At 43.1% G+C, this 17145-nt stretch overlaps 1 protein-coding gene across 1 annotated transcript in view; it reads left to right on the top strand.

The window, feature by feature from the left end:
* The window catches only part of LOC139376112 (TGF-beta receptor type-1-like), an 87107-nt gene that overhangs the window by 51843 nt on the left and 18119 nt on the right, over positions 1-17145 (top strand). The window contains exons 3-8 of the mRNA XM_071118308.1: positions 433-669; positions 3608-3838; positions 4277-4444; positions 4593-4749; positions 13597-13721; positions 14552-14682. Of these exons, the coding sequence (XP_070974409.1) occupies positions 433-669; positions 3608-3838; positions 4277-4444; positions 4593-4749; positions 13597-13721; positions 14552-14682 (1049 nt within the window). The remainder of the gene's footprint in view (positions 1-432; positions 670-3607; positions 3839-4276; positions 4445-4592; positions 4750-13596; positions 13722-14551; positions 14683-17145) is intronic.

Below are 17145 nucleotides of genomic sequence, written 5' to 3'. Positions count from 1 at the left end.
AGCGCTGTGTGCAGATTACACTTTTCTGATTCTCAGCAAGTCAATATGAGAAAGTCTAGCCAGTATTGGGAAATGCTTTTGTTGTTTCAACAAGGCTGTTGCAGTGTTTTCAAATGAATCCTATCAGTTCTTGCTTTGTTATCACTCCCAACAAAGCTGTGTGTATTATGTAAGGAAGTTCTTATAGATGGAAACTGTCTCTTACGGACAGACTAAACAGCTTGCGATTGTCTCTTATGGACTGACTGATTTCCTGCGATTGGTGATAGCCGGTTGCCTGATGACTCAAACATAATTTTTCCCCTGCTCTATGTTTGCTACATACTTCAGACTGAGACGGCCTGTCGTTGAAGTCGTTTGTGGGGACATCAGGTGTTGTACAAAAAAGTAATCAGCGATTGGATCATCCCCCGTCCCCCCACCCCTTCTTAGTCCCCACAGCCCGTACGCCCCCCCTGAGCCCAGTAGCCCTGGCGGCTGTCATCGCAGGGCCGGTGTGTGTGCTGTGCTTTGTGCTGCTGCTGGTGTTCTACGTGTGCCACAGCCGCTCTGTCGTCCACCGCCGCGTGCCCAACGAGGAAGACCCTACCATGGACCACCCCTTCCTAGCTGACGGCCACACCCTCAAAGACCTCATCTACGACATGACCACCTCAGGCTCCGGATCAGGTGGGTTTTGTAGTTTGATGTACTGTACATTTAGCACACTCTTTGGGAGATACATTTTCAACAGATGGCTGAGCTTAGAGGTGTAGCATGGTCTATTACAGTACCCATAATGCTCTGTACAATATGCCCAGTTTTATCTTCATTAAGATGTTCCTGAAACTAACATAATAGCGTCCCATCTCTTTACCAATACAGGTTTCACACCTTGGAGTGCTATAATCTCCCTTAGGATTGATTAAAGTATTCCATCTAGAGGTGGGGGGGATACTTTGAGGATTTGTGTCATAGTTATATCAGCCCAATGGACAAGTCTGTCGGTAGGCACAGACAAATGTCATTAACTGACCGCTTATGTAAGTTGTTCTGAAAAGGCTTAGAAGTTTCCATAGAGCTGCAATCCTGACCTTGCGAGCTCTTAGTTTCTCATATACTCAGTGGGTTGTATTGAAGAAGTTGTTCAATACTCTTCAATTGTTAAATTCCAAAAGAGTGGTTTGCGAGATGAGAGCCAATATGCTGCTGGAAATGTTCTTCGCTATGACTGATTCAGTGAATGATAAGGAGACGTGTGTTCATTAATACATCAGTTTAGCAGCCGGCTAGGCTGTGACATACTGCTACCAGACGAGGACCATCATTCAATCAGAGAAATATAATCTAATTCATGTTTCCAATCACATAGTTTTGACCTATCATCATAGCCTCATCATACACTCTTACAGCCAACCCTTTTGATGTGTCAACATCTCATGTGTGGCCATCATCCTCTGAGGGCTTTTACATTAACTGTCCATAGAACTTGAGATTAGAAGTTATTTAGTAACTCTTGTTAGGGCAAGTTTGCCTCAAAAATGAACCCTCTGTTGAAGCGAGGTCGGGACAGTATTTGTTTTTCTCTGCCCTCCAACTGGCACAAACTTACTGGCTATTCTCTCCGCTCATTGAGTTTTAATGGCCAGGTTTAAGAGAATGGAAAGAATGCAGACCAGCCAGGCAGCCGGAATGTGGGCAGAAGCACGCTGTAGATTGTTTTATGTACACATACACCAGATGAAACCAGACAGACAGACCTCCAAATTAGAGAATGAGAGAACATTGAAGACCGTCACTCTTCAGACAGTGTTAATTTGTTCTATTCTCAGATACCTTTTGTTCTACGTCTTTGAAACAGAATAGCTGCAGGTCTGACTGTTGATGTTTTCTTACTGTACAGTCGTGGCCAAAAGTTTTGAGTGACCCAAATATTCATTTCCACAAAGTTTGCTGCTTCCGTGTCTTTAGATATTTTTGTCAGATGTTACTATGGAATACTGAAGTATAATTACAAGCATTTCATAAATGCCAAAGGCTTTTGTTGACAATTACATGAAGTTGATGCAAAGAGTCAATATTTGCAGTGTTGGCCCTTCTTTTTCCAGACCTCTGAAATCCGCCCTGGTATGCTGTCAATTAACTTCTGGGCCACATCCTGACTGATGGCAGCCCATTCTTGCATAATCAATGCTTGGAGTTTGTCAGAATTTGTGGGTTTTTGTTTGTCCACCCGCTTCTTGAGGATTGACCACAAGTTCTCAATGGGATTAAGGTCTGGGGAGTTTCCTGGCCATGGACCTAAAATATCGATGCTTTGTTCCCCGAACCGCTTAGTTATCACTTTTGCCTTATGGCAAGGTGCTCCATCATGCTGGAAAAGGCATTGTTCATCACCAAACTGTTCCTGGATGGTTGGGAGAAGTTGCTCTCGGAGGATGTGTTGGTACCATTCTTTATTCATGGCTGTGTTCTTAGGCAAAATTGTGAGTGAGCCCACTCCCTTGGCTGAGAAGCAACCCCACACATTAATGGTCTCAGGATGCTTTACTGTTGGTATGACACAGGACTGATGGTAGCGCTCACCTTGTCTTCTCCAGACGAGCTTTTTTCCTGATGCCCCAAGCAATCGGAAAGGGGATTCATCAGAGAAAATGACTCAGTCCCCAGTCCTCAGCAGTCCAATCCCTGTACCTTTTGCAGAATATCAGTCTGTCCCTGATGTTTTTCCTGGAGAGAAGTGGCTTCTTTGCTGCTCTTCTTGACACCAGGCTATCCTCAGTATTTGCCTCACTGTGCGTGCAGATGCACTCACACCTGCCTGGTGTCATTCCTGAGCAAGCTCTGTACTGGTGGTGCCCCGATCCCACAGCTGAATCAACTTTAGGAGACGGTCCTGGCGCTTGCCGGACTTTCTTGGGCGCCGTGAAGCCTTCTTCACAACAATTGAACCGCTCTCCTTGAAGTTCTTGATGATCCGATAAATGGTTAATTTAGGTGCAATCTTACTGGCAGCAATCTCCTTGCCTGTGAAGCCCTTTTTGTGCAAAGAAATGATGACGGCACGTGTTTCCTTTGCAGATAACCATGATTGACAAAGGAATAACAATGATTCCAAGCACCACCCTCCTTTTGAAGCTTCCAGTCTTATTCGAACTCAATCAGCATGACAGAGTGATCTTCGGTCTTGTCCTCGTTAACACTCACACCTGTGTTAACGAGAGGAACACTGGCATGATTTCAGCTGGTCCTTTTGTGGCAGGGCTGAAATGCAGTGGAAATGTTTTTGGGGGATTCAGTTAATTTGCATGGCAAAGAGGGATTTTGCAATTCATCTGATCACTCTTCATAACATTCTGGAGTATATGCAAATTGACATCATACAAACTGAGGCTGCAGACTTTGTGAAAATGTATATTTGTCATTCTCAAAACTTTTGGCCACGACTGTACATCTGTCTCCCTCAATGTTCGTAAAATCTGGCCTTGAGCACACATTGGATTTATCAACAAAGACACATTTTGGATCTGATGGCTTGCTTTTTACTCAAGGTCTGCTTGAACTGCTTTGAAAAATATCCTAAAACCCTTACCTCATAACTGTGCTCTCTCTCCATCCCCTTCTGCAGGCCTACCCCTGCTGGTGCAGAGGACCATAGCAAGGACCATTATCCTGCAGGAGAGCATTGGGAAGGGGAGGTTCGGGGAGGTGTGGCGGGGCCGCTGGCGAGGAGAGGAGGTGGCCGTTAAGATCTTCTCATCTCGGGAGGAGCGCTCGTGGTTTCGCGAGGCTGAGATCTACCAGACGGTCATGCTGCGCCATGAGAACATTCTGGGCTTCATCGCTGCTGACAACAAAGGTCAGAGGGCACATTGTGCCAGCGTTGTGTTCATTAGGGAGAAAACAGTTACAAACAGGAAGGTACTTTCTGAACTTGTCCAATAAGTGGCCAGGTTTTTATTTTCTGTTGTAAAATATGTTTCTACAGTGTGCCTTACTGAACATGACCCAGTACTGGTTCTATTTTCTATGACTTCTATAATGCTCTTAAATTTGTGTCAGTGTACTTAGAAGCCACACATGCCTAAATCAGCTGACAAGCAGTGAGAACTGTGTGTTTGGCTGGGACCCAGACAGTATTGTCAGGATGCTAGCAGGCAGCCTTTCAATGATGAGATAATCTGTTGTAAGTGCAATCATTATGTAAAGTGTTTCCCTGTGGAATAGGATACAGTAGCTCACTCTCTTTCACACTCTCCTCCCTCTGCCCCTCTCGCTGTCCTTGCTCTCCTCAAAGATAACGGCACGTGGACCCAGCTGTGGCTGGTATCAGATTACCATGAGCATGGCTCCCTGTTTGACTACTTGAACAGGTACACGGTGACAGTGGAGGGCATGATCAAGCTGTCCTTGTCCACCTCCAGTGGCCTGGCTCACCTGCACATGGAGATTGTCGGCACGCAAGGTGAGGAGGACCAATCAAATGTGGCACATGTATCCACATAACATACATATAGAGTTATGAAATGTGGTGGTTTTACTCTGCACTCAGCTTTTCCTTTCTCTGTATAGCTATTTTCCTTTTCTACTTCTCTCCCACCCTCTCCCCCCAGGTAAACCAGCCATCGCCCACCGCGACCTGAAGTCTAAGAACATCCTGGTGAAGAAGAATGGTACCTGCTGCATCGCTGACCTGGGATTGGCTGTCCGCCACGACTCCGCCACCGACACCATCGACATCGCCCCCAATCACAGAGTGGGAACCAAGAGGTGACTGGCTGCACAGTAGGGCTGACTCCATTTAGAGGATTGGTAGATAGGCTGTTGGTCGACCGGAATTTCTTTAGTCGAGCAGTTGCAATTTTAAATTTTTGGTGCGCAAGACGTCTGATACGTGCCTGTCTCAGTGGACTATCCATTGCGGAGCTCCCTGGGATGGCACGGTCCATCACTCTAAGGCCTCATGTCCACCAGATGCATTCATGTCCACCAGATCACATTCCCAGTGGGTCAGAAGTTTACATACGCTCAATTAGTATTTGGTAGCTTTGCCTTTAACTTGTTTAACTTGGGTGGAACGTCTTTGGTAGCCTTCCACAAGCTTCCCACAATAAATTGGGTGAATTGTGGCCCGTTCCTCCTGACAGAGCTGGTGAACTGAGTTGGGTTTGTAGTCCTCCTTGCTCGCACACGCTTTTTCAGTTCTTCCCACACATTTTCCATGGGATTGAGGTCAGGGCTTTGTGATGGCCACTCCAATACCTTGACTTTGTTGTCCTTAAGCCATTTTGCCTCAATTTTGGAAGTATGCTTGTATGCTTGTCCATTTGGAAGACCCATTTGCGACCAAGCTTTAACTTCCTGACAGATGTCTTGAGATTTTGCTGCATTATATCCACGTAATTTTACTACCTCACGATGCCATCTATTTTGTGAAGTGCACCAGTCCTTCCTGCAGCAAAGCACCCTCACAAAATTATGCTGCCACCCCCGTGCTTCACGGTTGAGATTGTGTTCTTTGGCTTGCAAGCCTGCCCCTTTTTCCTCCAAACATAACAATGGTCATTATGGCCAAACAGTTCTATTTTTGTTTCATCAGACCAGAGGACATTTCTCCAAAAAGTACGATCTTTGTCCCCATGTGCAGTTGCAAATCGTAGTCTGGCTTTTTTTATGGCTGTTTTGAAGCTTTGGCTTCTTCCTTGCTGAGCGGCCTTTCAGGTTATGTCGATATAGGACTCGTTTTACTGTGGATATAGATACTTTTGTACCTGTTTCCTCCAGCATCTTCACAAGGTCCTTTGCTGTTGTTCTGGGATTGAGTAGTACTTTTCTCACTAAAGTACTTTCATCTCTAGTAGACAGAACGCGTCTCCTTCCCGAGCGGTATGATGGCTGTGTGGGTCCATGGTGTTTAACCTTTCTAGAGCAGGCGTTCCACTAGCGGAACCCCTCGACAACATTCCGGTGAAAAGGCAGCGTGCGAAAAAAAATGTAATATGTAACTTTTACACATTAACAAGTCCAATACAGCAAATGAAAGATAAACATCTTGTTAATCTACCCATCGTGTCCGATTTCAAAAATGCTTTACAGCAAAAGCACAACATATGATTATGTTAGGTCATAGCCAAGTCAAAAAAACACAGCCATTTTTCCAGTGAAAGATGGGAGTCACAAAAAGCAGAAATATAGATCAAATTAATCACTAACCTTTGATGATCTTCATCAGATGATACTTGTAGGACATCATGTTACACAATACATGTATGTTTTGTTCGATAATGTGCATATTTGTATAAAAAAATCTGTTTACATTGGCGCGTTATGTGCAGTAATGTTTTGATTCCAAAACATCCGGTGACTTTGCAGAAATACTCATAATAAACATTGATAAAAGATAGAAGTGTTATTTACAGAATTAAAGATGGACTTCTCCTTAATGCAACCGCTGTGTCAGATTTTTTAAAAACTTTACAGAAAAAGCATAATCTGGGAACGGCGCTCAGAGCCCAATTCAGCCAGGGAAATATCCGCCATTATGGAGTCAACAGAAGTTAGAAAAAACACTAAAAATTCACTTACTTTTGATGATCTTCATCAGAAGGCACTCCCAGGAATCCCAGTTCAACAATAAATTACGGATTTGTTCCATAAAGTCCATCATTTAGTTACTTATTGTTAGCGTGTTCAGCCCAGTAATCCATCTTCATGAGGCGCGAACAATTCGTCCAGACAAAAACTCAAAGTTCCATTACAGGTCGTAGAAACAAGCCAAACGATGGATGGAATCAATCTTTAGGATGTTTTTTAACATAAATCATCAATAAGGTTCCAACTGGAGAATTTCATTGTCAGAAGAAAAGCACTGGAATGAGAGCAAACTCTGTCGGGAGTGCGCTTCACAAGCCTGAGAGACCCTGCCAGACCACTAACTCAAAGAGCTCTCATGAGTCCCTCCTTTATAGAAGAATCCTCAAACCAGTTTCTAAAGACTGTTGACATCTAGTGGAAGCCCTAGGAAGTGCAACTTCATCCATATCTCACTGTGAATTCAATAGGGACTGGGTTGAAAATCGACCAACCTCAGATTTCTCACTTCCTGTTTGGATTTCTTCTCAGGTTTTTGCCTGCCATATGGGTTCGGATATACTCACAGACATCATTCAAATAGTTTTAGAAACTTCAGAGTGTTTTCTCTCCAATACTACTAATAATATGCATATTTTAGCATCTGGGACAGAGTAGGAGGCCCATCGCTCTCTATTGACTCCTTGTGGCAGGTTTAGCACCTGCAATCTGACTCAAGTCGTCAGTGGAATGGTATTTCCTCCAATACATTACTGCGGCTGGCTTCTGGGTTAAGCGAGCAACTGTTAAAAAGCAGCGAGGCTTGGTGGGTGACGTTTTGGAGGATGCATGACTTGACCTTCGCCTCTCCCAAGCCCGTTGGATAAGATGCAGCGATGAGACTAGATCGTAACTACCAATTGGATATCATGAAAAGGGGGGTAAAATTATAATAATATAAACGCAACATGTAAAGTGTTGGTCCCATGTTTCATGAGCTGAAAAAAACATTTTCCATATGCAGAAAAAGCTTATTTCTCTCAAATTGTGTGCACAAATTTGTTTAAATCCCTGTTAGTGAGCATTTCTCCTTTGCAAAGATAATCCAGCCACCTGATAGGTGTGGCATAGCAAGAGGCTGATTTAACAGCATGATCATTACACAGGTGCACCTTGAGCTGGGGGCAATAAAAGGCCACTCTAAAATGTGCAGTTTTGTCACACAACGCAATGCCATAGATGTCTCATGTTTTGAGGAATAGTACAATTGGCATGCTGACTGCAGGAATGTCCACCAGAGCTGTTGCCAGAGAATTGAATGTTAATTTCTCTACCGAAAACTTCCTCCAATGTCCGTTTACAGAATTTAGCAGGATGTTCAAGCATGCTCACAACTGCAGACCACGTGTAACCACAACAGCTCAGGACCTCCACATCCTGTTTCTTCACCTGCGGGATCATTTGTGTGGGGGTGGGGGGTGCTGAGGAGTATTTATATCTGTAATAAAGCCCTGGGAGAAAAACAAATTCTGAATGCAGGGCCTACCTCCAGTGGGTGGGCCTGGCTGCCAAGTGGGTGAGCCTATGCCCTCCAAGGCCCACCCATGGCTAAAACCTTGCCCATAGATTAGGGCCTAATTTATTTATTTAAATTGACTGATTTCCTTATGAACTAACTCAGTAAAATCTTTGAAATCTTTACGTTTTATATTTTTGTTCAGCATAGTTGATTTTATTCAAACACATACGGTGTGTGTATATGGAAAAATACAATTTTTAAAATTTGAAAGAAAAAACAGACAACTCTTGGTCGACCAAGATTTTTTGTTGTTGTCAGGGACAGCCCTACTGCACAGGGAAACCATTGTCTGGGGGGATACATCCACACACACGCGTGCCTTCATGTATTATACTTATGCTAAAATGTTTATTCTAAATGTTTATTCTTATGCTAAGGTTTTATTCTATTCCACTGAGCCATTTACTTTTGTATTCTTATAATTTATTTCGTATTGTTGCATTGTCGAAGGAACCTACAAGTAAGCATTTCATTGGACAGTGTATACCATGTGTATCCTGTAAATACGAGTAATGATTTGAAACACAAGAACACATATAGAAGCACAGATGTATATTTAATGTAATTTGTAATCTTATTTGGATGAACCATAACTCTACTTGAGTGCAGGTTACATTGTTTTTCTCTGATGCCTTAATCCACACGGCTGTGTATGCCCTTACTAGTGTGCCGTCAGTATTGAGTCTCTGTGGCTTGTGCTCAGGGAAAATCACATCTTAGTCATAGAGCCTGTTGATATTAGATGCCTGTGGGTGATAGTGGGAGAGCTGAGGAGTGAAGGGGGAAAGAGAGTGCTGAGGAGTAGATACAGCTTTATCTCTGAAATCTTAAACGGCTCAGTAGACGGAGCATGTGTTGGCAAAGGTTTGAAATCTGATCTGTTTGGTCTATTACTCTACTCAGGTAGAAGTTTAAAGATTCTCCGGTACTTTTTTGTACTTTTTAGCCAGTAGTTCTGAAAGTAGAGCTCACGAGCTAAAAGTGGTTCCTGAAAATGGTGTACTATGTCACATGTGCAGATACAGTACCAGTCAAAAGTTTGGACACCTACTCAACCAAGGGATTTTCAATATTTTTACTATTTTCTACATTGTAGAATAATGGTGAAGACATCAAAACTATGAAATAACACACATGGAATCATGTAGTAACCAAAAATGTGTTAAATCAAAATATATATTATTCAAAGTAGCCACCCTTTGCCTTGATGACAGCTTTCACACTCTTGGCATTCTCTCAACCAGCTTCATGAGGTAGTCACCTGGAATGCATTTAAATTAACAGGTGTGCCTTGTTAGAAGTTAATTTGTGGAATTTCTTTCCTTCTTAATGCTTTGAGTCAATCAGTTGTGATGTGACAAGGTAGGGGTGGTATACAGAAGATAGCCCTATTTGTTAAAGACCAAGTCCATATTAAGGCAAGAACATCTCAAATGAGCAAAGAGACACGACAGTCCATCATTACTTTAAGACATGAAGGTCAGTCAAGAACTTTGAAAGTTTCTTCAAGTGCAGTTGCAAAAACCATCAAACGCTATGATGAAACTGGCTCTCATGAGGACCACCACAGGAAAGGAAGACCAAGAGTTATATCTGCTGCAGAGGAGAAGTTCCTTAGAGTTACCAGCCTCAGAAATTGAAGCCCAAATAAATTCTTCAGAGTTCAAGTAACAGACACATCTCAACATCAACTGTTTAGAGGACACTGTGTAAATCAGGCCGTCATGTCAAATTGCTGCAAAGAAACCACTACAAAAGGGCACCAATAAGAAGAAGAGACTTGCTTGGGCCAATAAACACGAGCAATGGACATTAGACCTGTGGAAACCTGTCCTTTGGTCTAAATTTGAGATTTTTGGTTCCAACCGCCGTGTCTTTGTGAGACACAGGGTAGGTGAACCGATGATGGGGGGGGGCTTTCAAACTAGGGAATTTAAGGTACGACAGTAATTCTGCTCATAGATTATGCTTGTATGAACTACACATTTAAAATATACTTAGTAGTTCCGGAGCATGTCTTTAAAGTATTGCCTGCATTACTTGTATTTTCTATACTAAAGCTATTTCTCACAAATGTACATTATTTCTGTCTTATAATTAAGAGGACAATGTGTCCACTCCAGTGTGGTTTCCAGTGCTAAAAGGAATTAGTAAGGATGTGAGATTTGATGTGTAAAGGATAGATGAGGGTGTGAAAATGGTTACCTGTGTCAAGCTAAGGCTGTACAGAGGGATGGATGGGAGTGTGAGGGAGGCATGTTGATCGTAATGTGTTGCATCATGGGGCGTGTAGAGCAGTGCTGGGAGGCTTGGCTGGTCTCAGCCGACACTAGCAAGCATTGGGCAGGAGCATGTCACAGCCAATCCCCTTCACTGATGTCACTCTGCGTCTGCTGCCAACCGTCTCTTCTACGCAGGAACACACACGCGGGCCTTCCACCACGCAGCGCTGCACTGCAGTCAGTGACAGTGTGACGGGCTAATAAAAATTCTGAGTGTCATCTGGGTTTGACCTTTCTTGTGACCTCTAACCTACTATAGCCCTTTTCTCTCGCTCCTGCCCTTTTACTCTCCCACTCTCCTGACGACACTGCAAGGCTCGCCTCAATCAGATCATCTCCTAGTAAAGGATTAGACAATAGACTGAGACTGTACAGCAGGGGTGTCAAAGTCAAATGGACGGAGGGCCAAATAAAAAAATCAGCTACAAGACGAGGGCCGGACTGTTCGAATGTTCATTGAAAAATTTTTAAATGACGCATATAGTCTAGTGAACCTAATTGAACCTACTGAAAACCTAACAAATATATTACAATATGATCAGATAAATAAAGCAATATTTTCTTATGGCTCTGTCAGTAATCTTTAATTTTCAACAGACACAAAAGACAAATTTCCTTTATATAAATATCCCCATAACATGAACATTAAATGAAAGAAACCGGTATTCAAGGCACCATCAGTAGACTATATTTTCTATTTTAGCAAAAGTGGGCTAAATTTACTTCAAAGAAAAAACAATGATAGCAATTTTCTATCATCCACTCAACTGAAATATTTTTAAAATATAATTGGATTGAAATACAAAAAAATAAAGTGCAAAAATCTATTAATCAAAAACAACACTTTGTTTAAGGAGAAGTAACATGCAGTGAAAACAAATATTAAATTTTAACTTTTAAACTTGAACTGAGTAAAAACTCTAAATATGTGATTGCACAGTAATGTTCACTTGTTTGAGGTTGAGGGTGATACTTGGTGGTGTCCCATCTTTTCCACAAGTTCATCAATGTTCGGGGTAAGGCTCTGAGCTGAAGAAATCCTCAGAATTGAGTGGAGGTGTTCAGCAGTAAGTCGACTTCTGTGTGATGTTTTGTTGAGGTTCATCAAAGAAAACAGTTGTTCACACAGGTATGTGCTGCCAAACATAGACAACGTTTGAGCAGCCTGGATGCGCAGCTGGGGCATTGTGCCGGGGAGGAAACGGGCGAACTCCGCAGCACCCACTGCCGCATATTTTGCCCTCAGTGCATCATTGCATTGGAGGTCAATCAACTCCATTTGGAGGTTTGGTGGTGAGCTTTCCACGTCAACAGCAAATGGGTTACCGAGCAGTTCCAACCTGCTTTTTTGTGCTTCAAAGTCAGCAAATCGGCGTCGAAAGTCAGCGGCAAGCATACCTATTTTATCAGCCAACTGTGTGCTCGGGAACGCACTGGTAGAGAGCTTCTCTTTCATGGTCTGGCAGCTGGGAAAGTGGCTCAAATTTTCTTTCCGCATCTGCGTCTCCCACAGAGTCAGTTTGGTTTTAAATGCCTTCACTGTACTGTACATATCAGAGATGACACGATCCCGACCCTGCAGCTGCAAGTTTATTGCATTCAGATGACTCGTAATGTCACACAGAAAAGCCATTTCACACAGAAACATTTCGTCTCGGAGTTGTGTTGTGTCTTTCCCTTTGCTGTCCAAGAACAGACAAATCTCCTCACGAAGCTCGAAACATCTTTGAAGCACCTTTCCCTGGCTTAGCCATCGCACCTCTGTGTGATAAGGCAAATCACCATGCTCCGTTTCTAACTCCGTCAGAAATGCCTTGAACTGGCGGTGATTCAAACCTTTGGCTCTGATAAAGTTAACTGTGCGCGTGATGATGCTCATTACATGCTCCATTTTCAAGGCTTTACCGCACAACGCTTCCTGGTGTATGATACAATGATAAGCTGTCAGCTCACCTGTCGCGTTTTCCTCTTGCATCTTTTCCCGTATCTTCGCCACCAGTCCGCTCCTGTGTCCACACATCGCAGGTGCTCCGTCGGTTGTCAAACCCACGAGTTTTTCCCAAGGCAGCTCCATCTCATTTACACATCTTGACACCTCTTCATACAAATCATGCCCCGTAGTTGTGCCATGCATAGGACGTAAAGCCAAAAACTCCTCTGTCACGCTTAGGTTGGAGTCCACTCCGCGGATGAAAATTGACAACTGGGCAATGTCAGAAATGTCGGTGCTCTCATCCACAGCCAAGGAATATGCAATAAAATCTTTTCCCTTTTTCACAAGCTGCTCTTTTAGATTGATGGACAACTGGTCTACTCTCTCGGCAATGGTGTTTCTGCTCAGACTCACATTTAAAAAGAGTTGCCTTTTTTCTGGGCAAACTTCGTCACAAACTTTAATCATGCAGTTTTTGATGAAATCCCCCTCCGTAAATGGCCGGGCTGATTTAGCGATCTCTTCTGCCAAAATAAAACTGGCCTTGACAGTTGCGTCCGCGTGTGTGTCCGCGTGTTTCGTTTCATAATGTCGTCTCAGATTATACTCTTTCAGTACCGCCACACTTTCTCCACACAGAAGACACACAGGTTTTCCAGCTACCTTCGTGAACATATACTCCGACTCCCACCTTGTTTGAAACCCCCGGTTCTCAGTATCCACCTTCCGTTTTGCCATTTTTGATGGGTATCTGAAAGTTAATTTTACTGTGATGCTGACGACTGCTGTGCCAATAAATATTGAAATGAAGCAGCCTACTGCTCGGTGCGTCACCTTTGCATTGTGGGAAATGTAGTATTGGTGCGTGTAAAAGATCTGCGGGCTGCCGGCTTGCTGCGGGCCGGTTCTAATAATAAATCAAGATCATCCCAGGGGCCGTAAAAAACCTTCTTGCGGGCCGGATGTGGCCCGCGGGCCTTGACTCTGACATATGTGCTGTACAGGGATGTTTAAATCCTGATTTTAGACAGTCATTGGAGCTTTGGATCAGAAAAGGTCAGTGTAGAATATTCATCTTTAGAACGTTCATGTTTAAACCAGCATAGTACATTCATTACCTCTTAACTGAGAGTACACTTGTTCACCCTGATCACTCAGGATACTCTTTGAGAATGAAGAGTGAGTAAAGAGCTCATGTTGTCGACCCTGTGTCTGAAAGGCTAAAGAGAACTGTCTGGTGAATGTCTCCTCAGGTACATGGCCCCTGAAGTCCTGGATGACTCAATCAATATGAAGCATTTTGAGTCGTTCAAGCGGGCAGACATCTACGCCATGGGCCTGGTGTTCTGGGAGATCGCACGGAGATGCTCAATAGGAGGTGAGAACCAGTGGTGTTGTGTACTTAAGTAGTAATTTTAAAGTATTTTTACTTAAGTAGTTTTTTTAGGTATCTGTAGTTTACTTTATTATTTTTGCCTACTTTTTCTTCTCTACATTCCTAAAGAAAATAATGTACTTTTTACTCCATACATTTTCCCTCACACCCAAAACTACTCGTTACATTTTGACAGGAAAATGGTCCAATTCACACACTTATCAAGAGAACATCCCTGTTCATCCCTACTGCCTTTGATCTGGCGGACTCACTAAACACAAATGCTTTGTTTTTAAATTATGTCTGACTGTTGGTGTGTGACCCTGGCTATCTGGTTTGCTTAAAATAAGGAATCTGAAATAGTTTATACTTTGACTTTTGATACATAAGTACATCTTAGCAATTATATTTACTTTTAATCCTTAGGTATATTTAAAACCATGTACTTTTAGACTTACTCAAATAGTATTTTATTGGGTGACTTTTACTTGAGTCATTTCCTATTAAGGTATCTTTACTTTTACTCAAGTATGACAATGAGTACTTTACCCACCACTGGAGATAACACTACGCTCCTTTTTCGTTTTGGCCCCAAGGACCGCAGCTAATTTCTGAAAGCCTCATGTCTGTTACACAGTGCAGCCTGCCACTGACACAAGGCCCAAGGTTTGGGATATATTGTGGGACTCACTCTGATTCTAGTTTAGTCTGTCCCTCTAAGGCTTGGAGTCATCATTTGCCTTTCTCTGATATTTTCAACACTTTGTCAGAATTTGTTCCTAGATTGCCATTGGCCTTGTGTCTAATCCCATCCCGTGTCTGTTGCTCCCCAGGTATCCACGAGGACTACCAGCTGCCCTACTATGACCTGGTCCAGTCAGACCCCTCGGTGGAAGAGATGAGGAGGGTGGTGTGTGACCAGAAACTACGGGCCAACATCCCCAACAGGTGGCAGAGCTGCGAGGTATGACATACTATGTGCTTCTTGTCCTGCTTCACTTCCCTTGGGAATATCATCTGTTTGTTCTTGGTCGGTCTCTTAACTGTCTGCCTCGCCTCTCTCTCGCTTTCTCGCCCTCTTTTTTGTTTTTTTGTTTCCTCTATTACTCTCTCCCTATTTGGTCTCCTGCCAGAAGCCTTCCCACTTCATCACCAGATCCACTTTCTCTCTGTCTTTATTGATGCAATTTTTATTGCTTGGAAACAGACAATTAGATTACATCCAATTTTCAGTCATAAAGCATCGTAATCTGATCATCATCCCCTGCAAGGTTACAATGGCTCCTGCCAGAGCCTAGGCATCCCAGGCCAGCTGTAAAGCAAACCCCTGAATTGATGGCCAGGCTGGTGAATATTAAATGGCCCATCAGTCTATTTGTTTCACTCTGTCTGCGGTTGGAGAAAAGAAGCAAAAAAAGGTGCGGTTTTAAATCACTCAAAGCTTATTCACTAAATTAACATGAGCACATCAGGGACACATTTGAAGAGCTGACTAGAAGACCCATCTTTCTACCAGTCTCTGCTGCTCCTCACTTTAAAATCTATAGATGGACTGGTGTTCTTTCAGCAGTGCTGCTCTTTCTCCCCCCCCCCACCTGACTGTATTACCAATTCTAAGAATCTTGAAAGCTATTCCCCAACTCGGCTGCGTGAGTGCATACATACAGATGTCGGATCTTAATATGACCCATTTCGTCGCAGGAGAAAAATAATACTGAAGAATGAGAATTAAAAAATGTTTTTGAATATTTAGAATCGCTGCCTGGGGGCAGCTGGAAGTGGTGTTTGTAGGCTATACAATGCACTGTCGTACCATACCTAAGGGGCTATGGTTTGGGGAAGGCTCTGCAAACCAGCAAACCAACGAACCTCACACCATCAAGTATTTTTACGGCTTTCTAGAGCATTGTGAACTGCCGTAACGCAGTGGTCTGATCAGCACACTTCGGCTCAGAGCATCAGGAGTTCACGCCCATTGCTGGGCAATTGTTTTGAAACTTTGTATGAATGGAAACTAATGTTGACGTAGCCTACTCTTATTATTTAACCAATCCAAAGGCAGCTGCCTACTTACCTCCAAAGGCACATACCTTAGTAGGTATCACTTTTCTATTAGGTTACTGCCACTTGGGAAGTGATTCAAAGGCAGCATCACGTGATAAACCATTCACATTCCACGAGGGGTGAGATGTTTGTTGCCACTGTAGCAGCGTGAGCAACTGGTGCTAGCTATTCAGTGACCTAGCCCAAAATGGAAATATCTGATATGAATAACAAGTAACAGAATTGATATCCTCAGTACCTGTTCATGAATGAAATTGACACCGACCAGGATAATTATCCTACAGTATGGGGTCCTCCTCTCGCATATTGCTTGGTCTGCAGCTTCATCGTTGTGGATGTGACTGGTAAGATTCCATGATATCTTAGACTGTTTTTTTTGTGATAGCTAAATATGCTATTTTACTGACTGTTTAAGAATGATCAATAGCCAGAATAGTGGAGATTCACTGTGAAGCTAATATTGCATTAGAGCTGATGTTTTTTTTTATAATGAGTAGTCTTTAATTGTGATTTAATTCATACAACTATCACACCCTTGCATATTATTATTACATGACACAGATGTTCAATATAACATGCTTACGTTTGTCGGTAACTAATATTGAAAGGTAATATGATGCCATCTAACTAGATTAGAAGGCCTAGGTTACTTCATCCTAATGTAAGCTAAATGCATTGGATACAAAACAAATACTGGCATGTGATAACAGGATAACATATCCAATATAAATGCATATCAAACAGGAATAAATGTTCAATAGAATGAATTGTAATATTATTGGTGACTTTCTGTCTCCTTGCAGGGGAATAGACAGATTAACCATTGATTAACCATCAATGACGAGTCAGCCTATAGGGAGGAAGTAAGTGAACTGGCATTGTAGTCCAGGACAACCTCTCTCAACATCAGCAAAACAAAGGAATTGATTATTGGCTTCAGGAAGTAGAGGAGGGAACATGGCCCCATCCGTATCAACAGGACTGCGGTAGAGAGTCTGCAATTTTAAATTCCCCTTTGTACACATCACTGAGGACTTGACATGGACCAATAACACAACCACTCTTGTCAAGAGGCCGCAACAGCATTTCTACGTCCTAAGGCGGCTGAAGAAATTCGGCATGCCATCCCAGGTTTTCTCCAAATACTACTGCTGCACCATCGAGAAGGTCCTGACCGGTTGCTTCGCGACCTGGTAAGGGAATTGCTCCTTCCACAACTGCAAGGCCCTCAAGTGGGTTGTGAAGACGGCCCAGTACATCACTGGGACCATGCTCCCGCCCATCCAGGACACCTGAGGAAAGCCCGCAGTACCATCAAGGACCCTAGAAACCCCAGCCACGAGCTGTTCTCTCTCCCTTACCG

The sequence above is a fragment of the Oncorhynchus clarkii genome, chromosome 20 (assembly GCF_045791955.1).
Source record: "Oncorhynchus clarkii lewisi isolate Uvic-CL-2024 chromosome 20, UVic_Ocla_1.0, whole genome shotgun sequence".
NCBI lineage: Eukaryota > Metazoa > Chordata > Actinopteri > Salmoniformes > Salmonidae > Oncorhynchus > Oncorhynchus clarkii.
The sequence above is the reverse complement of the archived record's forward strand: the minus strand, read 5'-3'. Positions and strand labels throughout refer to the sequence as shown.